We start from the raw sequence: 24,494 nt of genomic DNA, 5'->3' as shown, positions 1-24,494 counted from the left end.
GGGAAGGAGGAAGGGAAAGAGGTAGGATGCATGTTGAAAGTATTGGAACAAGGCTGTAGCAAAGGTCCAGTTGTTCCCTCCTCATAGTGCTGACTCCCTCCAACGCCCATCAGGATATGTCAGTAGCCTGTTCCTTCATCCTTCCTCTCCCCTGTCCAACTCATCCTACCATCCTCCACCTCTCCTCCCCCCTTTGTATCTCTTCTTCATTAGACCATACCATGCCTCCACTCTCCTCTGTGTGGGTACACTTTCTGCCTCCTCTCCTTCCCCCCCCCCCCCCCCCCCATCTTTCCTCCCTCCTCCCCCTCTTACAGGGCTGACTCTGTGTACAGTGTCCCTGATGACCCGTGAGGGGGGTTGGCCGTCAGTAATCGCCATAGCGACGCAGAGGAGGAGGAGCTTAAGTCGCCGCAGCTGCGCAAGTGGATCCCCTCCGTCACAGGGGGTTGGTTGCTATGACGGCGGTTGTGGCGGCTGTCGCTATGGGAGTGGTGGTGACCACGGTGATGAGGGTATGGCGGGTGGGTTCCCTGGCTGGCCCCCCAGGAGTTACGTAACACCTTGAGACAGACAGACACTAGTGTGAGTGTGTGTGTCTGTATGTGAGTGTATTTACTGTATGTGTCTATATGTGTCAGTGTGTGTTACCTGCTCTAAAGGGAGATGGCCTGTCCCGTTGCCCTCCACCCCGCTTCTCCTTTTCTGACCCTGTCCCGTGTTCCCAGAATGCTCTGCGGCGGACGCCAGGTTCCGTTTGGAGCGCTGCAGGAAGCGAGCCACCAACCCCCTCGTCACCTGACAGGAAGGAAAGGAGAGAGGATGAGAAATGAGGACCTGGCATAATCTTTCTACATACAATATGTCCATTTCTAGATATAAGTATCTTTGCAGAGTTTATGGCTGCTGTTATTAGTCTTTTTCAGCCATTACACACCTTGAGGTCCCCAAGAGAGCGGTTGCATTCTTTGGGCAGGTGCAAGGGAGAGTTGGCAGGGCCTTTGGAGAGGGGCAAGGTGTGCCCCATGGTGGCTGCCTTCACACTGCCCTTCCTGGGGAGGAGGGCTGAGGGGGGCACCAGAGAGGAGCGGGGTAGTAGGCATGCCTCGGAGGCCGGACCTGGGGAAGACAGACAGAAACTATAATCTGTAGTGTCTAACCCATAGGTGGTCAACACTGCCTTCTCTAACCGCTAACCTTTAGATTCTCACCTGTGTCTGTAGAGGTCTGAGAGCCCTCCCTCACTCCTTTACTGCCCACTGAGCCACCACTGAAGTATACTAGAGTAGAGAGGGAGGGAGAGAGCAGAGAGGGAGGGAGAGAGGAGAGAGTGAGGGGAGAAAGGAGAGAGGGAGGGGAGAGAAGAGAAGGAGCTGGGAGAAGAGAGAGAGGGTGGGAGAGATGAGAGAGGGAGGGAGGAGATAGGGAGGGGAGAGAGGAGAGATGGAGGGAGAGAGGAGAGAGTGAGGGAGTCAAAGAGGAGAGAGTGAGGGGTCAGAGGAAAGAGAGGGAGAGGAGAGAGGAGAAAGGGATGGAGAGAGGAGAGGGAGGGAGAGAGAGAGGAGAGAGGGAGGGAGGGAGAGAGGGAGGGAGGTCAGATGAAAGAGAGTGAGGGGAGAGAGGAGAAAGGGATGGAGAGAGGAGAGTGGGAGGGAGGGAAAAGAGGAGAGAGTAGTGTGTTATAGTGTGTTATATAGTGTGTTCATAGTATGAGTTGTAAATCACTAACACTGGATGTCTGTACATGTGTGTTGTGTGTGTGTGTACCCACCTGTATCAGCAGAAGAGCTGAGGCCAGGCTCGCTGTGTGACCTCACTAGGGGCAGAAGCCCGTCACTATCCCCCCTCTCGCTCCTTCCGCCCTGACGACGCAGGTACAACGGCTGTAGGGGGAGGGGTACCCCGTTGCCCTGACCACCCTGCTGATTGACAGCTGAGGATGAGGAAGTGGGAGGAGCTGCTGAGGTGGAACCGCGTCGTAAAGGGGTGCAAGGCCCGACTCGTTTCTCTAGGATAGAGGAGCACTGGTGAGAGGTGGCGCCCCCTAGCAGCTCCAACTGGGAACAACTACTGGCCAACATAGCCTGTCGCCTCAACACTGGAGACCTGCAAAGAGGGGGGAGGGGGAGTGTTGTTCTCTTTTGAGAAGGAGCTGTAAGAAAGTGCCTGTGAACTGTGTGTGTGATTGTCCTTGTATTTACCTGTATGTAGCTGTAGCAGTGCTAGATGAGGAGCAGGAGTTGGACCTCTCTCCTCTGTAGCATCGCCTGGCCCTGGGGCCCACCAGGGGACTCTCTACCAGGGGACTCTCCGGGGTTTGGGGGGGGGGGGCACGGAAACTCACATACTCCCCTCCTTTTCCCCCGTCCACTCCCCCGGTGCTCCCTCTCTCCCCCCTAGCCCTCACCCCCACCCCCACGAGGCAGGAGTCCTCTGAAGGTGAGGAGTCGTCTGGGATATCAATGATCTCCGACATCAACAGAGAACCACTGTCCATGGAGACTGGAGGGAGGGAGGGAGACGGTTCATTTACTTGTTTATATTAGGCTAAATTTATGAATTGGCAGTGTTGCCTGTTGAAGTTGGAAGTTTACATACACTTAGGTTGGAGTCATTAAAACTTGTTTTTCAACCTCTCCACAAATGTATGGTTATCAAACTATAGTTTTGGCAAGTCGATTAGAACATCTACTTTGTGCATGACATGACACAAGTAATTTTTCCAACAGTTGTATAGACAGATTATTTCACTTATAATTCACAGATTATTTCACAATTCCAGTGGGTCAGAAGCTTACATAAACTAAGTAGACTGTGCCTTTAAACAACTTGGAAAATTCCAGAAAATTATGTCATGGCTTTTAGAAGCTTCTCAATTGAAAGCCATGCATCCTCCGAAACACAACCCAACCAAGCCGCACTGCTTCTTAACACAGCATGCATCCAACCCGGAAGCCAGCCGCACCAATGTGTCGGAGGAAACACCGTGCACCTGGCGACCTGGTTAGCGTGCACTGCGCCTGGCCTGCCACAGGAGTCGCTGGTGCATGATGAGACAAGGATATCCTTACCAGCCAAACCCTCCCTAACCCGGACGACGCTAGGCCAATTGTGCGTCGCCCCACAGACCTCCCGGTCGCGGCCGGCTGCGACAGAGCCTGGGCGCGAACCCAGAGTCTCTGGTGGCACAGCTAGCACTGCGATGCAGAGCCCTAGACCACTGCGTCACCCGTGAGGCCCCCTGTGGATGTATTTCAACCTTCAAACTCAGTGCCTCTTTGCTTGACATCATGGGAAAATCAAAAGAAATCAGCCAAGACCTCAGATTTCTTTTTTTACTGGGATTAAATGTCAGGAACTGTGAAAAAACGAGTTTAAATGTATTTGGCTAAGGTGTATGTCAACTTCTGACTTCAACTGTAGGTAAAGAACCAGAGTAAATGGGCCCTTCATGGAAACTCTCCTTTCAATACCAGACTGGTAAAAACATGAATAACAGAGCTGAAGTGAACAGAATGTAGCATGTGTGACTCTGACCTTCTCCGCTGAAGGCAGTGGATGTGGCCCTCTCTCCAGACAGCTCATTCCCATGGCTGTCAAACACTGTGGCCTAAAGACAACCACACAGCACATGTGTTTAATAGACACACACACCCGCATGCACACACAAACAAACACACACAGAGACAATTGTCCTGTATTCCTGCTTAGCACGTTCTCTCTCTCTATTTCACACACACACACATACCAGCAAACATGTCCAGATTCCCCCACTGACCTGGCTAGCTGCTCTCTGTCCCATCACTAATTCGTAAGGAGGGGGACAGTCAGTGGGGTACAGAGGAACTGGACTCTCCATCGACCCGTTATAGGTGATACTGAGGACATATAGACACACAGACAAACAATGAAGACTGATTATATTGTCTATTTACAAATGCCAGAGTGTGTGTGTAATAATAATATATATTTGTCCTGTTACACACAAGTGTTTACAGTTTTTTCCCCAATTGCTAACATGCATCGGTCAAAACTGAAGTCACATTGTCAAACCTCTTCACACAGTCAGCGACACAGAAATGTATTTGGACCAAACTGTGAATAATGGTTCATTGCTTTCACACAAAATGCATCAATGACCACATTCTCCAACATCCATGAACTCTTTTCTCATTCATACTCCACCACCTGTAAAACTATATACTTGCAGCACATGTTTTCAAATGCTAACACACTGTTTCCAAAATGTGTTAAACACATTCAAAACAGAATGATGGCAAAAGCCGTGCATTTCTGCAGTAACCAGATTGAAACAGAAAAACTCAGCAGAATATTTAATAATTCCAAACACAGCTGATTGCAATTTCAGCTGAAAGCCGACCCAAGGGTCCTGTTTTTAGTCTCGCTACCAAACAGACAAAAGAGGACGGCTTCGGAATGATTTAGTTTGGAACAAACATGGAAACATGGATGAAGAAAGACAGGTTGGTGGGGAAAGAAGAGCAGCAGGGAGACAGGTTGGTGGGGAAAGAAGAGCAGCAGGGAGACAGGTTGGTGGGGAAAAAAGAGTGGCAGGGAGAGGGAGACAGGTTGGTGGGGAAAGAAGAGTGGCAGGGAGAGGGAGACAGGTTGGTGGGGAAAGAAGAGTGACGGGGAGAGGGAGACAGGTTGGTGGGGAAAGAAGAGTGGCAGGGAGAGGGAGACAGGTTGGTGGGGAAAGAAGAGTGGCAGGGAGACAGGTTGGTGGGGAAAGAAGAGTGTCAGGGGGAGGGAGACAGGTTGGTGGGGAAAGAAGAGTGGCAGGGAGAGGGAGACAGGTTGGTGGGGAAAGAAGAGTGACGGGGAGAGGGAGACAGGTTGGTGGGGAAAGAAGAGTGGCAGGGAGAGGGAGACAGGTTAGTGGGGAAAGAAGAGTGACGGGGAGAGGGAGACAGGTTGGTGGGGAAAGAAGAGTGGCAGGGAGACAGGTTGGTGGGGAAAGAAGAGTGACGGGGAGAGGGAGACAGGTTGGTGGGGAAAGAAGAGTGACGGGGAGACAGGTTGGTGGGGAAAGAAGAGTGACAGGGAGACAGGTTGGTGGGGAAAGAAGAGTGACGGGGAGAGGGAGACAGGTTGGTGGGGAAAGAAGAGTGACGGGGAGAGGGAGACAGGTTGGTGGGGAAAGAAGAGTGGCAGGGAGAGGGAGACAGGTTGGTGGGGAAAGAAGAGTGACGGGTAGAGGGAGACAGGTTGGTGGGGAAAGAAGAGTGACGGGTAGAGGGAGACAGGTTGGTGGGGAAAGAAGATTGGCAGGGAGACAGGTTGGTGGGGAAAGAAGAGTGACGGGGAGAGGGAGACAGGTTGGTGGGGAAAGAAGAGTGACGGGTAGAGGGAGACAGGTTGGTGGGGAAAGAAGATTGGCAGGGAGACAGGTTGGTGGGGAAAGAAGAGTGACGGGGAGAGGGAGACAGGTTGGTGGGGAAAGAAGAGTGACGGGGAGACAGGTTGGTGGGGAAAGAAGAGCGGCACTGAGACAGGTTGGTGGGGAAAGAAGAGCGGCAGGGAGACAGGTTGGTGGGGAAAGAAGAGTGACGGGGAGACAGGTTGGTGGGGAAAGAAGAGCGGCAGGGAGACAGGTTGGTGGGGAAAGAAGAGTGGCAGGGAGACAGGTTGGTGGGGAAAGAAGAGTGGCAGGGAGACAGGTTGGTGGGGAAAGAAGAGCAGCAGGGAGAGGGAACAGGTTGGTGGGGAAAGAAGAGCAGCAGGGAGAGGGAGACAGGTTGGTGGGGAAAGATGAGTGGCAGGGAGAGTGAGACAGGTTGGTGGGGAAAGAAGAGTGGCAGGGAGAGGGAGACAGGTTGGTGGGGCAGAAGAGTGGCAGGGAGACAGGTTGGTGGGGAAAGAAGAGTGGCAGGGAGAGGGAGACAGGTTGGTGGGGAAAGAAGAGTGTCAGGGAGAGGGAGGCAGGTTGGTGGGGAAAAAAGAGCGGCAGGGAGACAGGTTGGTGGGGAAAGAAGAGTGGCAGGAAGACAGGTTGGTGGGGAAAGAAGAGTGGCAGGGAGAGGAAGACAGGTTGGTGGGGAAAGAAGAGTGGCAGGGAGAGGAAGACAGGTTGGTGGGGAAAGAAGAGTGGCAGGGAGACAGGTTGGTGGGGAAAGAAGAGTGGCAGGGAGAGGAAGACAGGTTGGTGGGGAAAGAAGAGTGGCAGGGAGACAGGTTGGTGGGGAAAGAAGAGTGTCAGGGGGAGGGAGACAGGTTGGTGGGGAAATAAGAGTGGCAGGGGGAGGGAGACAGGTTGGTGGGGAAAGAAGAGTGGCAGGGAGACAGGTTGGTGGGGAAAGAAGAGTGTCAGGAAGACAGGTTGGTGGGGAAAGAAGAGTGGCAGGGAGACAGGTTGGTGGGGAAAGAAGAGTTGCAGGGAGACAGGTTGGTGGGGAAAGAAGAGTGGCAGGGAGAGGGAGACAGGTTGGTGGGGAAAGAAGAGTGGCAGGGAGACAGGTTGGTGGGGAAAGAAGAGTGACGGGGAGAGAGACTGGTTCGTAAAAGAAGAGCGGCTCAACTACTTCCGGCGCCGACAGAGATGGCCGCCTCGCTTCGCGTTCCTAGGAAACTATGCAGTTTTTTGTTTTTTTACGTGTGAAATCCGAGCAAGGGTAGCATTCCAGAGGGACATCAGAGACTGTAACGTCCTTTGCTTCACTGAAACATGGCTCACTGGAGAGACTCTATCCGAAGCGGTGCAGCCAACGGGTTTCTCCACACATCGCGCTGACAGAAACAAACATCTTTCTGGTAAGAAGAGGGGCGGGGGCGTATGCCTCATGGCCAACGTGACATGGTGTGATGAAAGAAACATACAGGAACTCAAATCCTTCTGTTCACCTGATTTAGAATTCCTCACAATCAAATGTAGACCGCATTATCTACCAAGAGAATTCTCTTCGATTATAATCACAGCCGTATATATCCCCCCCAAGCAGACACATCGATGGCTCTGAACGAACTTTATTTAACTCTCTGCAAACTGGAAACGATTTATCCGGAGGCTGCATTCATTGTAGCTGGGGATTTTAACAAGGCTAATCTGAAAACAAGACTCCCCAAATTTTATCAGCATATCGATTGCGCAACCAGGGGAGGAAAGACCTTGGATCATTGTTACTCTAACTTCCGCGACGCATATAAGGCCCTGCCCCGCCCCCCTTTCGGAAAAGCTGACCACGACTCCATTTTGTTGATCCCTGCCTACAGACAGAAACTAAAACAAGAGGCTCCCACGCTGAGGTCTGTCCAACGCTGGTCCGACCAAGCTGACTCCACACTCCAAGACTGCTTCCATCACGTGGACTGGGAGATGTTTCGTATTGCGTCAGATAACAACATTGACGAATACGCTGATTCGGTGTGCGAGTTCATTAGAACGTGCGTTGAAGATGTCGTTCCCATAGCAACGATTAAAAGATTCCCTAACCAGAAACCGTGGATTGATGGCAGCATTCGTGTGAAACTGAAAGCGCGAACCACTGCTTTTAATCAGGGCAAGGTGTCTGGTAACATGACCGAATACAAACAGTGCAGCTATTCCCTCCGCAAGGCTATCAAACAAGCTAAGCGCCAGTACAGAGACAAAGTAGAATCTCAATTCAACGGCTCAGACACAAGAGGCATGTGGCAGGGTCTACAGTCAATCACGGACTACAGGAAGAAATCCAGCCCAGTCACGGACCAGGATGTCTTGCTCCCAGGCAGACTAAATAACTTTTTTGCCCGCTTTGAGGACAATACAGTGCCACTGACACGGCCTGCAACGAAAACATGCGGTCTCTCCTTCACTGCAGCCGAGGTGAGTAAGACATTTAAACGTGTTAACCCTCGCAAGGCTGCAGGCCCAGACGGCATCCCCAGCCGCGCCCTCAGAGCATGCGCAGACCAGCTGGCCGGTGTGTTTACGGACATATTCAATCAATCCCTATACCAGTCTGCTGTTCCCACATGCTTCAAGAGGGCCACCATTGTTCCTGTTCCCAAGAAAGCTAAGGTAACTGAGCTAAACGACTACCGCCCCGTAGCACTCACATCCGTCATCATGAAGTGCTTTGAGAGACTAGTCAAGGACCATATCACCTCCACCCTACCTGACACCCTAGACCCACTCCAATTTGCTTACCGCCCAAATAGGTCCACAGACGATGCAATCTCAACCACACTGCACACTGCCCTAACCCATCTGGACAAGAGGAATACCTATGTGAGAATGCTGTTCATCGACTACAGCTCGGCATTCAACACCATAGTACCCTCCAAGCTCGTCATCAAGCTCGAGACCCTGGGTCTCGACCCCGCCCTGTGCAACTGGGTTCTGGACTTCCTGACGGGCCGCCCCCAGGTGGTGAGGGTAGGCAACAACATCTCCTCCCCGCTGATCCTCAACACTGGGGCCCCACAAGGGTGCGTTCTGAGCCCTCTCCTGTACTCCCTGTTCACCCACGACTGCGTGCCTCCAACTCAATCATCAAGTTTGCGGACGACACAACAGTGGTAGGCTTGATTACCAACAACGACGAGACGGCCTACAGGGAGGAGGTGAGGGCCCTCGGAGTGTGGTGTCAGGAAAATAACCTCACACTCAACGTCAACAAAACTAAGGAGATGATTGTGGACTTCAGGAAACAGCAGAGGGAACACCCCCCTATCCTCATCGATGGAACAGTAGTGGAGAGGGTAGCAAGTTTTAAGTTCCTCGGCATACACATCACAGACAAACTGAATTGGTCCACTCACACAGACAGCATCGTGAAGAAGGCGCAGCAGCGCCTCTTCAACCTCAGGAGGCTGAAGAAATTCGGCTTGTCACCAAAAGCACTCACAAACTTCTACAGATGCACAATCGAGAGCATCCTGGCGGGCTGTATCACCGCCTGGTATGGCAACTGCACCGCCCTCAACCGTAAGGCTCTCCAGAGGGTAGTGAGGTCTGCACAACGCATCACCGGGGGCAAACTACCTGCCCTCCAGGACACCTACACCACCCGATGTCACAGGAAGGCCATAAAGATCATCAAGGACATCAACCACCCGAGCCACTGCCTGTTCACCCCGCTATCATCCAGAAGGTGAGGTCAGTACAGGTGCATCAAAGCTGGGACCGAGAGACTGAAAAACAGCTTCTATCTCAAGGCCATCAGACTGTTAAACAGCCACCACTAACACTGAGTGGCTGCTGCCAACACACTGACACTGACTCAACTCCAGCCACTTTAATAATGGGAATTGATGGGAAATGATGTAAATATATCACTAGCCACTTTAAACAATGCTACCTTATATAAATGTTACTTACCCTACATTATTCATCTCATATGCATACGTATATACTGTACTCTATATCATCGACGGTATCCTTATGTAATACATGTCTCACTATGCCACTTTATACTATGCCACTTTGTTTACATACTCATCTCATTTGTACATACTGTACTCGATACCATCTACTGTATCTTGCCTATGCTGCTCTGTACCATCACTCATTCATATATCCTTATGTACATATTCTTTATCCCCTTACACTGTGTACAAGACAGTAGTTTTGGAATTGTTAGTTAGATTACTTGTTATTACTGCATTGTCGGAACTAAAAGCACAAGCATTTCGCTACACTCGCATTAACATCTGCTAACCATGTGTATGTGACAAATAAAATTTGATTTGATTTGATTTGATTTAGACAGGTTGGTGGGGAAAGAAGAGTGGCAGGGAGACAGTTTGGTGGGGAAAGAAGAGTGGCAGGGAGAGGGAGACAGGTTGGTGGGGAAAGAAGAGTGGCAGGGAGACAGGTTGGTGGGGAAAGAAGAGTGGCAGGGAGACAGGTTGGTGGGGAAATGAGAGTGGCAGGGAGAGGGAGACTGGTTGGTGGGGAAAGAAGAGTGGCAGGGAGACAGGTTGGTGGGGCAGAAGAGTGGCAGGGAGACAGGTTGGTGGGGCAGAATAGTGGCAGGGAGACAGGTTGGTGGGGAAAGAAGAGTGGCAGGGAGACAGGTTGGTGGGGGACTATCACTATCACTGTTGGGAATGTGAATACGGTCAGCACAACGACAATGGCCAGAGTCCTGGCAGACTATCACTTTAGGGAATGTGAATACGGTCAGCACAACGACAATGGCCAGAGTCCTGGCAGACTATCACTTTAGGGAATGTGAATACGGTCAGCACAACGACAATGGCCAGAGTCCTGGCAGACTATCACTTTAGGGAATGTGAATACGGTCAGCACAACGACAATGGCCAGAGTCCTGGCAGACTATCACTTTAGGGAATGTGAATACGGTCAGCACAACGACAATGGCCAGAGTCCTGGCAGACTATCACTTTAGGGAATGTGAATACGGTCAGCACAACGACAGTGGCCAGAGTCCTGGCAGACTATCACTTTAGGGAATGTGAATACGGTCAGCACAACGACAATGGCCAGAGTCCTGGCAGATTATCACTTTAGGGAATGTGAATACGGTCAGCACAACGACAATGGCCAGAGTCCCAGAGGAACATTAAATAAGGAGGAAGCAGTTGTACCCTTTGAGAGAAACGGTGAACCTGTGAGAGAACTCCGGTATCAATATGTCCAGGTAAGATGTCTGTTCAATACATGTTTTTATTTATTTTCCATCTATTTTATTTAAGACTGCCAGGGTGTGGAGACACTTCTCCTGAAGACTGCCAGGGTGTGGAGACACTTCTCCTGAAGACTGCCAGGGTGTGGAGACACTTCTCCTGAAGACTGCCACGGTGTGGAGACACTTCTCCTGAAGACTGCCAGGGTGTGGAGACACTTCTCCTGAAGACTGGAAGGGTGTGGAGACACTTCTCCTGAAGACTGGCAGGGTGTGGATACACTTCTCCTGAAGACTGGCAGGGTGTGGAGACACTTCTCCTGAAGACTGGCAGGGTGTGGAGACACTTCTCCTGAAGACTGGAAGGGTGTGGAGACACTTCTCCTGAAGACTGACAGGGTGTGGAGACACTTCTCCTGAAGACTGGCAGGGTGTGGAGACACTTCTCCTGAAGACTGGCAGGGTGTGGAGACACTTCTCCTGAAGACTGGCAGGGTGTGGAGACACTTCTCCTGAAGACTGGCAGGGTGTGGAGACACTTCTCCTGAAGACTGACAGGGTGTGGAGACACTTCTCCTGAAGACTGGCAGGGTGTGGAGACACTTCTCCTGAAGACTGGAAGGGTGTGGAGACACTTCTCCTGAAGACTGGCAGGGTGTGGAGACACTTCTCCTGAAGACTGGCAGGGTGTGGAGCCACTTCTCCTGAAGACTTCCAGGGTGTGGAGACACTTCTCCTGAAGACTGGAAGGGTGTGGAGACACCTTCTGAAGACTTGCTCGGGTGTGGAGACACTTCTCCTGAAGACTGGCAGGGTGTGGAGACACTTCTCCTGAAGACTGCCAGGGTGTGGAGACACTTCTCCTGAAGACTGCCAGGGGTAAGGAGACACTTCTCCTGAAGACTGGCAGGGTGTGGAGACACTTCTCCTGAAGACTGCCAGGGGTAAGGAGACACTTCTCCTGAAGACTGCCAGAAGTTTACACTTCTCAGGTTTCTCAGGGCAGGGTTGGATTAGACATTCCAGAAGATACTTTCCAAGATGCATCGCCAGAGACGACATAAGATGTGATGTTGATGAGAACTTGTGGCCAAATACAGGAGAGAGGGAGAACTAGATCCCTCACAGTACTGTACAGTACGAGTGATTCTACTAGACATGTTGATGAGAACTAGAACCCTCACAGTACTGTACAGTATGAGTATTATACAAGACATGTTGATGAGAACTAGAACCCTCACAGTACTGTACAGTATGAGTGTTATACTAGACATGTTGATGAGAACTAGAACCCTCACAGTACTGTACAGTACGAGTGATTCTACTATAAATGTTGATGAGAACTAGAACCCTCTAAGTACTGTACAGTATGAGTGTTATAATATACATGTTGATGAGAACTAGAACCCTCACAGTACTGTACAGTATGAGTGTTATACTAGACATGTTGATGAGAACTAGAACCCTCACAGTACTGTACAGTATGAGTGTTATACTAGACATGTTGATGAGAACTAGAACCCTCACAGTACTGTACAGTATGAGTGTTATACTAGACATGTTGATGAGAACTAGAACCCTCACAGTACTGTACAGTACGAGTGATTCTACTATAAATGTTGATGAGAACTAGAACCCTTACAGTACTGTACAGTATGAGTGTTATACTATACATGTTGATGAGAACTAGAACCCTCACAGTACTGTACAGTATGAGTGTTATACTAGACATGTTGATGAGAACTAGAACCCTCACAGTACTGTACAGTATGAGTGTTATACTAGACATGTTGATGAGAACTAGAACCCTCACAGTACTGTACAGTATGAGTGTTATACTAGACATGGTGATGAGAACTAGAACCCTCACAGTACTGTACAGTATGAGTAATTATACATGTTGATGAGAACTAGAACCCTCACAGTACTGTACAGTATGAGTGTTATACTAGACATGTTGATGAGAACTAGAACCCTCACAGTACTGTACAGTACGAGTGATTCTACTATAAATGTTGATGAGAACTAGAACCCTTACAGTACTGTACAGTATGAGTGTTATACTATACATGTTGATGAGAACTAGAACCCTCACAGTACTGTACAGTATGAGTGTTATACTAGACATGTTGATGAGAACTAGAACCCTCACAGTACTGTACAGTATGAGTGTTATACTAGACATGTTGATGAGAACTAGAACCCTCACAGTACTGTACAGTATGAGTGTTATACTAGACATGGTGATGAGAACTAGAACCCTCACAGTACTGTACAGTATGAGTAATTATACATGTTGATGAGAACTAGAACCCTCACAGTACTGTACAGTATGAGTGTTATACTAGACATGTTGATGAGAACTAGAACCCTCACAGTACTGTACAGTACGAGTGATTCTACTATAAATGTTGATGAGAACTAGAACCCTCTAAGTACTGTACAGTATGAGTGTTATAATATACATGTTGATGAGAACTAGAACCCTCACAGTACTGTACAGTATGAGTGTTATACTATACATGTTGATGAGAACTAGAACCCTCACAGTACTGTACAGTATGAGTGTTATACTAGACATGTTGATGAGAACTAGAACCCTCACAGTACTGTACAGTATGAGTGTTATACTAGACATGTTGATGAGAACTAGAACCCTCACAGTACTGTACAGTATGAGTGTTATACTAGACATGTTGATGAGAACTAGAACCCTCACAGTACTGTACAGTACGAGTGATTCTACTATAAATGTTGATGAGAACTAGAACCCTCTAAGTACTGTACAGTATGAGTGTTATAATATACATGTTGATGAGAACTAGAACCCTCACAGTACTGTACAGTATGAGTGTTATACTATACATGTTGATGAGAACTAGAACCCTCGCAGTACTGTACAGTATGAGTGTTATACTAGACATGTCAATGAGAACTAGAACCCTCACAGTACTGTACAGTATGAGTGTTATACTAGACATGTTGATGAGAACTAGAACCCTCACAGTACTGTACAGTACGAGTGATTCTACTATAAATGTTGATGAGAACTAGAACCCTTACAGTACTGTACAGTATGAGTGTTATACTATACATGTTGATGAGAACTAGAACCCTCACAGTACTGTAGAGTATGAGTGTTATACTAGACATGTTGATGAGAACTAGAACCCTCACAGTACTGTACAGTATGAGTGTTATACTAGACATGTTGATGAGAACTAGAACCCTCACAGTACTGTACAGTATGAGTGTTATACTAGACATGGTGATGAGAACTAGAACCCTCACAGTACTGTACAGTATGAGTAATTATACATGTTGATGAGAACTAGAACCCTCACAGTACTGTACAGTATGAGTGTTATACTATACATGTTGATGAGAACTAGAACCCTCACAGTACTGTACAGTATGAGTGTTATACTAGACATGTTGATGAGAACTAGAACCCTCACAGTACTGTACAGTTTGAGTGTTATACTATACATGTTGATGAGAACTAGAACCCTCACAGTACCGTACAGTATGAGTGTTATACTAGACATGTTGATGAGAACTAGAACCCTCACAGTACTGTACAGTATGAGTGTTATACTACACATGTTGATGAGAACTAGAACCCTCACAGTACTGTACAGTACGAGTGATTCTACTATAAATGTTGATGAGAACTAGAACCCTCAGAGTACTGTACAGTATGAGTGTTATACTACACATGTTGATGAGAACTAGAACCCTCACAGTACTGTACAGTATGAGTGTTATACTAGACGTGTTGATGAGAACTAGAACCCTCACAGTACTGTACAGTATGAGTAATTATACATGTTGATGAGAACTAGAACCCTCAAAGCACTGTACAGTATGAGTGTTATACTAAACATGTTGATGAGAACTAGAACCCTCACAGTACTGTGCAGTATGACTGTTATACTATACATGTTGATGAGAACTAGAACCCTCACAGTACTGTACAGTATGAGTAATTATACATGTTGATGAGAACTAGAACCCTCACAGTACTGTACAGTATGAGTGTTATACTATACATGTTGATGAGAACTAGAACCCTCACAGTACTGTACAGTATGAGTGATTATATTATACATGTTGATGAGAACTAGAACCCTCACAGTACTGTGCAGTATGAGTGTTATAATATACATGTTGATGAGAACTAGAACCCTCACAGTACTGTACAGTATGAGTATTATACAAGACATGTTGATGAGAACTAGAACCCTCACAGTACTGTACAGTACGAGTGATTCTACTATAAATGTTGATGAGAACTAGAACCCTCTAAGTACTGTACAGTATGAGTGTTATAATATACATGTTGATGAGAACTAGAACCCTCACAGTACTGTACAGTATGAGCGTTATACTATACATGTTGATGAGAACTAGAACCCTCACAGTACTGTACAGTATGAGTGTTATAATATACATGTTGATGAGAACTAGAACCCTCACAGTACTGTACAGTATGAGTGTTATACTAGACATGTTGATGAGAACTAGAACCCTCACAGTACTGTACAGTACGAGTGATTCTACTATAAATGTTGATGAGAACTAGAACCCTCACAGTACTGTACAGTATGAGTGTTATACTATACATGTTGATGAGAACTAGAACCCTCACAGTACTGTACAGTATGAGTGTTATACTAGACATGGTGATGAGAACTATAACCCTCACAGTACTGTACAGTATGAGTAATTATACATGTTGATGAGAACTAGAACCCTCACAGTACTGTACAGTATGAGTGTTATACTATACATGTTGATGAGAACTAGAACCCTCACAGTACTGTACAGTATGAGTGTTATACTAGACATGTTGATGAGAACTAGAACCCTCACAGTACTGTACAGTATGAGTGTTATACTATACATGTTGATGAGAACTAGAACCCTCACAGTACTGTACAGTATGAGTGTTATACTACACATGTTGATGAGAACTAGAACCCTCACAGTACTGTACAGTACGAGTGATTCTACTATAAATGTTGATGAGAACTAGAACCCTCACAGTACTGTACAGTATGAGTGTTATACTACACATGTTGATGAGAACTAGAACCCTCACAGTACTGTACAGTATGAGTGTTATACTAGACATGTTGATGAGAACTAGAACCCTCACAGTACTGTACAGTATGAGTAATTATACATGTTGATGAGAACTAGAACCCTCAAAGCACTGTACAGTATGAGTGTTATACTAGACATGTTGATGAGAACTAGAACCCTCACAGTACTGTGCAGTATGAGTGTTATACTATACATGTTGATGAGAACTAGAACCCTCACAGTACTGTACAGTATGAGTAATTATACATGTTGATGAGAACTAGAACCCTCACAGTACTGTACAGTATGAGTGTTATACTATACATGTTGATGAGAACTAGAACCCTCACAGTACTGTGCAGTATGAGTTTTATAATATACATGTTGATGAGAACTAGAACCCTCACAGTACTGTACAGTATGAGTGTTATAATATACATGTTGATGAGAACTAGAACCCTCACAGTACTGTACAGTATGAGTGATTATAATAGACATGTTGATGAGAACTAGAACCCTCACAGTACTGTACAGTATGAGTGATTATATTATACATGTTGATGAGAACTAGAACCCTCACAGTACTGTACAGTATGAGTGTTATACTAGACATGGTGATGAGAACTAGAACCCTCACAGTACTGTACAGTATGAGTAATTATACATGTTGATGAGAACTAGAACCCTCACAGTACTGTACAGTATGAGTGTTATACTAGACATGTTGATGAGAACTAGAACCCTCACAGTACTGTACAGTATGAGTGTTATAATATAAATGTTGATGAGAACTAGAACCCTCACAGTACTGTACAGTATGAGTGTTATACTAGACATGGTGATGAGAACTAGAACCCTCACAGTACTGTACAGTATGAGTGTTATACTACACATGTTGATGAGAACTAGAACCCTCACAGTACTGTACAGTACGAGTGATTCTACTATAAATGTTGATGAGAACTAGAACCCTCACAGTACTGTACAGTATGAGTGTTATACTACACATGTTGATGAGAACTAGAACCCTCACAGTACTGTACAGTATGAGTGTTATACTAGACATGTTGATGAGAACTAGAACCCTCACAGTACTGTACAGTATGAGTAATTATACATGTTGATGAGAACTAGAACCCTCAAAGCACTGTACAGTATGAGTGTTATACTAGACATGTTGATGAGAACTAGAACCCTCACAGTACTGTGCAGTATGAGTGTTATACTATACATGTTGATGAGAACTAGAACCCTCACAGTACTGTACAGTATGAGTAATTATACATGTTGATGAGAACTAGAACCCTCACAGTACTGTACAGTATGAGTGTTATACTATACATGTTGATGAGAACTAGAACCCTCACAGTACTGTGCAGTATGAGTTTTATAATATACATGTTGATGAGAACTAGAACCCTCACAGTACTGTACAGTATGAGTGTTATAATATACATGTTGATGAGAACTAGAACCCTCACAGTACTGTACAGTATGAGTGATTATAATAGACATGTTGATGAGAACTAGAACCCTCACAGTGCTGTACAGTATGAGTGATTATAATAGACATGTTGATGAGAACTAGAACCCTCACAGTACTGTACAGTATGAGTAATTATACATGTTGATGAGAACTAGAACCCTCACAGTACTGTACAGTATGAGTGTTATAATATAAATGTTGGTGAGAACTAGAACCCTCACAGTACTGTACAGTATGAGTGTTATACTAGACATGTTGATGAGAACTAGAACCCTCACAGTACTGTACAGTATGAGTGTTATACTAGACATGTTGATGAGAACTAGAACCCTCACAGTACTGTACAGTATGAGTGTTATACTACACATGTTGATGAGAACTAGAACCCTCACAGTACTGTACAGTATGAGTGTTATAATATAAATGTTGATGAGAACTAGAACCCTCACAGTACTGTACAGTATGAGTGTTATAATATAAATGTTGATGAGAACTAGAACCCTCACAGTACTGTACAGTATGAGTGTTATAATATAAATGTTGATGAGAACTAGAACCCTCACAGTACTGTACAGTATGAGTGTTATAATATAAATGTTGATGAGAACTAGAACCCTCACAGTACTGTACAGTATGAGTGTTATACTAGACATGTTGATGATGGTTTTTTGTAATTATTATTGCAACCCTGGAATTTCTGGTATTTGTTTTTTGTTTAAACTTCTTATTTTTCACAAGTAAATTAATATATGCAAAGATATAGAAAAAAATTAAGGTTATTGAAGCAAATTGCAAAATTTCTGATTCATTCTTGTTACATAAACTTTAGTACAGTCAATAAAGTGAAAAGGTGTTATTCAAATTCTATAATGAAAAATCATTCAACTTCAAAGAAAAGTTCCTCATTTATGTAATGCTCCCTGTTAGTGTTATTTAGGTCAGTGTGTTATGAGTGACAACGTACTCTACGCTTTCTGACTGAGAATTGTTGCCAGTGTTCTGGTTGAACGAGCTTATTTTGAGACATGTATGAAGTGTTTTGGTGGTTTGACTGAGTTTTGGAGGTGAGATTAAGTGTTTGGCCAAGATGCATGTTGGTAATTGTTATGAATTTTATGAATAATTACTAAATGAGGTATACATTTAACATAGAACTATAACCAACAGAATACTACCCTGTCACTGTATGATTGTATGAAACTTATTAGAATCATAAAACTAATTATTATGTGTGTAGTTTTAGTCAAGAATTAGAACAAGGACTTTCTGTTCCTTTTTAGTATGTAAGCAGGGTGTAAGTGAGAAACTAAATGGAGCTATCGTCAGACAGACTGGAATACTGTGTTCCTTACAGGACATTCTGTCCCCACCCAGGGAGGGGAGAAACTTTGGGCTTGTAGTAGATTGTTTAATAGGTGGCAGACAACGTGTGAGTAGGAGAAGACTTGTGAACCATATTGTCATTGTTTCTGAGAGGAGGAGGGACATTTATGACGAAGTGTGAGGTATATAGACCAATGTACAGGAAATGATAGGCAGCGCTCTCTCGTAAATAAATTATCTGACTATTGTAACTGGGCCTCCGTCTGATTCATTCCAACCAGTTTCCTACAAATTCTGGGTTTCAGGCTGAGTAATTAATTCAATTGGGTTTATGAACACTGAGAACATAATTCTCTTGACAGTAATGCAGACTGTGTGAAGAGTTTTGAAAAAGTGGCTTCAGTATTGACCAATGCTTGTTAGCAATTTAAGAAAAACTGTAACAAATGTGTTTCCTGCATATCCCAACTCCCCCTGAGACACCCGCAGGGAGTGGGGTCACAGCCAAGGTCACCATTGTCCAGCGCCCCTGGAGCAATTAGGGTTAGGTGCAATGCGCAAGGGCACAGCAACATATTTATCACCCTGTCAGGTCCGGTATTCGAACCAGCAACCCCAACGCTCTAACCTGCAGGCTACCTGTGTGTGTGTTATTACCTCTGTGCGTCTGTCTCAGAGCTGCAGGTGTATTCAGGGGGGTAGTAGGGGGGCGGAGGGATGGGCGGGACAAACTCCTCAAAGTCCATGATGTTGGTCAGGAAGGCGTCCTGAGGAGTGGTGCATTCTGGGTTGACGGAGCGAGAGCGGTGCGGGGCGAGCTAGAGAGAAACAAACAGAGATAGAGGAGGGGAGAAATCATAAGGGATGGATAAAGAAAATATTGTCTGTGTGTGTGTGTGTGTGTGTGTGTGTGTGTGTGTGTGTGTGTGTGTGTGTGTGTGTGTGTGTGTGTGTGTGTGTGTGTGTGTGTGTAGACTCACCAGGTGCACTAGGTCCAGGGAGAAGATGTGTATACTACAGGTGACAGTAGAGAGAGTACAGATGATGGTAGAGAGAATACTCAGACCACAAGCACTGAACAACAGGTCCTGGAACAGAGAAGAGGACACTCAGACCACAAGCACTGAACAACAGGTCCTGGAACAGAGAAGAGGAGATCAGCACGTAACACAAAGTCAGGAGGCCAGGGCAGTTAGGTTACTGTTTGTAATAATTTATACATACTGCAGCGTGCATCAATTCCCTTGGCTATTATATTAGGCTCTGCTTACATCATCTGCATAAATTATTGTCGACATCAGAAAATGTAGCCCACATACTCTCAGAGAATATAGACGCCACACACACTGAGCTGCCATTAAACACACACACTGAGCTGCCATTAAACACACACACTGAGCTGCCATTAAACACACACACTGAGCTGTCATTAAACACACACACTGAGCTGCCATTAAACACACACACTGAGCTGCCATTAAACACACACACACTGAGCTGTCATTAAACACACACACTGAGCTGTCATTAAACACACACACTGAGCTGCCATTAAACACACACACTGAGCTGCCATTAAACACACACACACTGAGCTGTCATTAAACACACACACTGAGCTGTCATTAAACACACACACACACTGAGCTGTCATTAAACACACACACACACTGAGCTGCCATTAAACACACACACACTGAGCTGTCATTAAACACACACACTGAGCTGCCATTAAACACGCACACTGAGCTGCCATTAAACACACACACACTGAGCTGTCATTAAACACACACACTGAGCTGCCATTAAACACACACACACTGAGCTGTCATTAAACACACACACTGAGCTGCCATTAAACACACACACTGAGCTGCCATTAAACACACACACACTGAGCTGTCATTAAACACACACACTGAGCTGCCATTAAACACACACACTGAGCTGTCATTAAACACACACACTGAGCTGTCATTAAACACACACAAAGTGTCATTAAAAACACACACTGAGCTGTCATTAAACACACACACTGAGCTGCCATTAAACACACACACTGAGCTGCCATTAAACACACACACTGAGCTGTCATTAATCACACACACTGAGCTGCCATTAAACACACACACTGAGCTGTCATTAAACACACACACTGAGCTGCCATTAAACACACACACTGAGCTGTCATTAATCACACACACTGAGCTGTCATTAAACACACACACTGAGCTGCCATTAAACACACACACTGAGCTGCCATTAAACACACACACTGAGCTGCCATTAAACACACACACTGAGCTGCCATTAAACACACACACTGAGCTGTCATGAAACACACACACTGAGCTGCCATTAAACACACACATTGAGCTGCCATTAAACACACACACTGAGCTGTCATTAAACACACACACACACACTTACCTGTCATTAAACACACACACACTGAGCTGTAATGAAACACACACACACTGAGCTATGATTAAACACACACTGAGCTGTCATTAAACACACACACTGAGCTGTCATTAAACACGCACACTGAGCTGTCATAAAACACACACACACTGAGCTGTCATTAAACACACACACACACTGAGCTGTCATTAAACACACACACACTGAGCTGTCATAAAACACACACACACTGAGCTGTCATTAAACACACACACACTGAGCTGTCATTAAACACACACACACTGAGCTGTCGTAAAACACATACACTGAGCTGTCATTAAACACACACACACTGAGCTGTCATTAAACACACACACTGAGCTGTCATTAAACACACACACTGAGCTGTCATAAAACAAACACACTGAGCTGTCATTAAACACGCACACTGAGCTGTCATTAAACACACACACACTGAGCTGTCATTAAACACACACACACACTTACCTGTCATTAAACACACACACACTCAGCTGTCATTAAACACACACACTGAGCTGTCATTAAACACACACACCCTGAGCTGTCATTAAACACACACTGAGCTGTCATTAAACACACACACTGAGCTGTCATAAAACACACACACACTGAGCTGTCATTAAACACACACACACTGAGCTGTCATTAAACACACACACTGAGCTGTCATTAAACACACACACTGAGCTGTCATTAAACACACACACACTGAGCTGTCATTAAACACACACACTGATCTGTCAATAACACACACACTGAGCTGTCATAAAACACACACACTGAGCTGTCATTAAACACATACACTGAGCTGTCATAAAACGCACACACTGAGCTGTCATTAAACACACACACTGAGCTGTCATTAAACACACACACTGAGCTGTCATTAAACACGCACACTGAGCTGTCATTAAACACACACACACTGAGCTGTCATTAAACACACACACACTTACCTGTCATTAATAAACACACACTCAGCTGTCATGAAACACACACACTGAGCTGTCATTAAACACACCCACATTGAGCTGTCATTAAACACACACACACTGAGCTGTCATTAAACACACACACTGAGCTGTCATTAAACACACACAAAGTGTCATTAAACACATACACTGAGCTGTCATTAAGCACACACACTGAGCTGTCATTAAACACACACACACTGAGCTGTCATTAAACACACACATATTGAGCTGTCATTAAACACACACACACTGAGCTGTCATTAAACACACACAAAGTGTCATTAAACACACACACTGAGCTGTCATTAAACACACACACACTTACCTGTCATTAATAAACACACACTCAGCTGTCATGAAACACACACACTGAGCTGTCATTAAACACACCCACATTGAGCTGTCATTAAACACACACACTGAGCTGTCATTAAACACGCACACTGAGCTGTCATTAAACACACACACACTGAGCTGTCATTAAACACACACACACTTAACTGTCATTAATAAACACACACTCAGCTGTCATGAAACACACACACTGAGCTGTCATTAAACACACCCACATTGAGCTGTCATTAAACACACACACTGAGCTGTCATTAAACACACACACTGAGCTGTCATTAAACACACACACTGAGCTGTCATTAAACACACACAAAGTGTCATTAAACACACACACTGAGCTGTCATTAAACACACACACTGACTGCCATTAAACACACACACTGAGCTGTCATTAAACACTCACACTGAGCTGTCATTAAACACACACAAAGTGTCATTAAAAACACACACTGAGCTGTCATTAAACACACACACTGAGCTGTGATTAAACACACACACTGAGCTGTCATTAAACACACACACTGAGCTGTCATTAAACACACACACTGAGCTGTCATTAAACAAACACACTGAGCTGTCATTAAACACACACACTGAGCTGTCATTAAACACACACACTGAGCTGTCATTAAACACACACACACTGAGCTGTCATTAAACACACACACTGATCTGTCAATAAACACACACACTGAGCTGTCATTAAACACACACACTGAGCTGTCATTAAACACATACACTGAGCTGTCATAAAACGCACACACTGAGCTGTCATTAAACACACACACACTTACCTGTCATTAATAAACACACACTCAGCTGTCATGAAACACACACACTGAGCTGTCATTAAACACACCCACATTGAGCTGTCATTAAACACACACACTGATCTGTCAATAACACACACACTGAGCTGTCATAAAACACACACACTGAGCTGTCATTAAACACATACACTGAGCTGTCATAAAACGCACACACTGAGCTGTCATTAAACACACACACTGAGCTGTCATTAAACACACACACTGAGCTGTCATTAAACACGCACACTGAGCTGTCATTAAACACACACACACTGAGCTGTCATTAAACACACACACACTTACCTGTCATTAATAAACACACACTCAGCTGTCATGAAACACACACACTGAGCTGTCATTAAACACACCCACATTGAGCTGTCATTAAACACACACACTGAGCTGTCATTAAACACACACAAAGTGTCATTAAACACATACACTGAGCTGTCATTAAGCACACACACTGAGCTGTCATTAAACACACACACACTGAGCTGTCATTAAACACACACATTTTGAGCTGTCATTAAACACACACACACTGAGCTGTCATTAAACACACACAAAGTGTCATTAAACACACACACTGAGCTGTCATTAAACACACACACACTTACCTGTCATTAATAAACACACACTCAGCTGTCATGAAACACACACACTGAGCTGTCATTAAACACACCCACATTGAGCTGTCATTAAACACACACACTGAGCTGTCATTAAACACGCACACTGAGCTGTCATTAAACACACACACACTGAGCTGTCATTAAACACACACACACTTAACTGTCATTAATAAACACACACTCAGCTGTCATGAAACACACACACTGAGCTGTCATTAAACACACCCACATTGAGCTGTCATTAAACACACACACTGAGCTGTCATTAAACACACACACTGAGCTGTCATTAAACACACACACTGAGCTGTCATTAAACACACACAAAGTGTCATTAAACACACACACTGAGCTGTCATTAAACACACACACTGACTGCCATTAAACACACACACTGAGCTGTCATTAAACACTCACACTGAGCTGTCATTAAACACACACAAAGTGTCATTAAAAACACACACTGAGCTGTCATTAAACACACACACTGAGCTGTGATTAAACACACACACTGAGCTGTCATTAAACACACACACTGAGCTGTCATTAAACACACACACTGAGCTGTCATTAAACAAACACACTGAGCTGTCATTAAACACACACACTGAGCTGTCATTTAACACACACACTGAGCTGTCATTAAACACACACACACTGAGCTGTCATTAAACACACACACTGATCTGTCAATAAACACACACACTGAGCTGTCATTAAACACACACACTGAGCTGTCATTAAACACATACACTGAGCTGTCATAAAACGCACACACTGAGCTGTCATTA

General features: G+C 45.3%; 1 protein-coding gene across 1 annotated transcript in view; it reads right to left on the bottom strand.

Moving 5' to 3' along the window:
• Window positions 1-311: 311 nt before the first annotated feature.
• LOC139405733 (protein ENTREP3-like) overlaps window positions 312-24,494 on the bottom strand; it is a 33,407-nt gene continuing 9,224 nt past the window's right edge. Inside the window, exons 5-14 of the mRNA XM_071148158.1 lie at window positions 19,467-19,574; window positions 19,144-19,304; window positions 3,779-3,878; window positions 3,538-3,610; window positions 2,202-2,502; window positions 1,772-2,106; window positions 1,212-1,280; window positions 938-1,119; window positions 652-798; window positions 312-563 (exon numbers count right to left, since the gene is read on the bottom strand). Of these exons, the coding sequence (XP_071004259.1) occupies window positions 312-563; window positions 652-798; window positions 938-1,119; window positions 1,212-1,280; window positions 1,772-2,106; window positions 2,202-2,502; window positions 3,538-3,610; window positions 3,779-3,878; window positions 19,144-19,304; window positions 19,467-19,574 (1,728 nt within the window). The remainder of the gene's footprint in view (window positions 564-651; window positions 799-937; window positions 1,120-1,211; window positions 1,281-1,771; window positions 2,107-2,201; window positions 2,503-3,537; window positions 3,611-3,778; window positions 3,879-19,143; window positions 19,305-19,466; window positions 19,575-24,494) is intronic.

Source organism: Oncorhynchus clarkii, chromosome 3 (assembly GCF_045791955.1).
Source record: "Oncorhynchus clarkii lewisi isolate Uvic-CL-2024 chromosome 3, UVic_Ocla_1.0, whole genome shotgun sequence".
Classification (NCBI taxonomy): Eukaryota; Metazoa; Chordata; class Actinopteri; order Salmoniformes; family Salmonidae; genus Oncorhynchus; species Oncorhynchus clarkii.
Note: the sequence above shows the minus strand (reverse complement) of the source record. Positions and strands in the feature narration are given on the sequence as shown.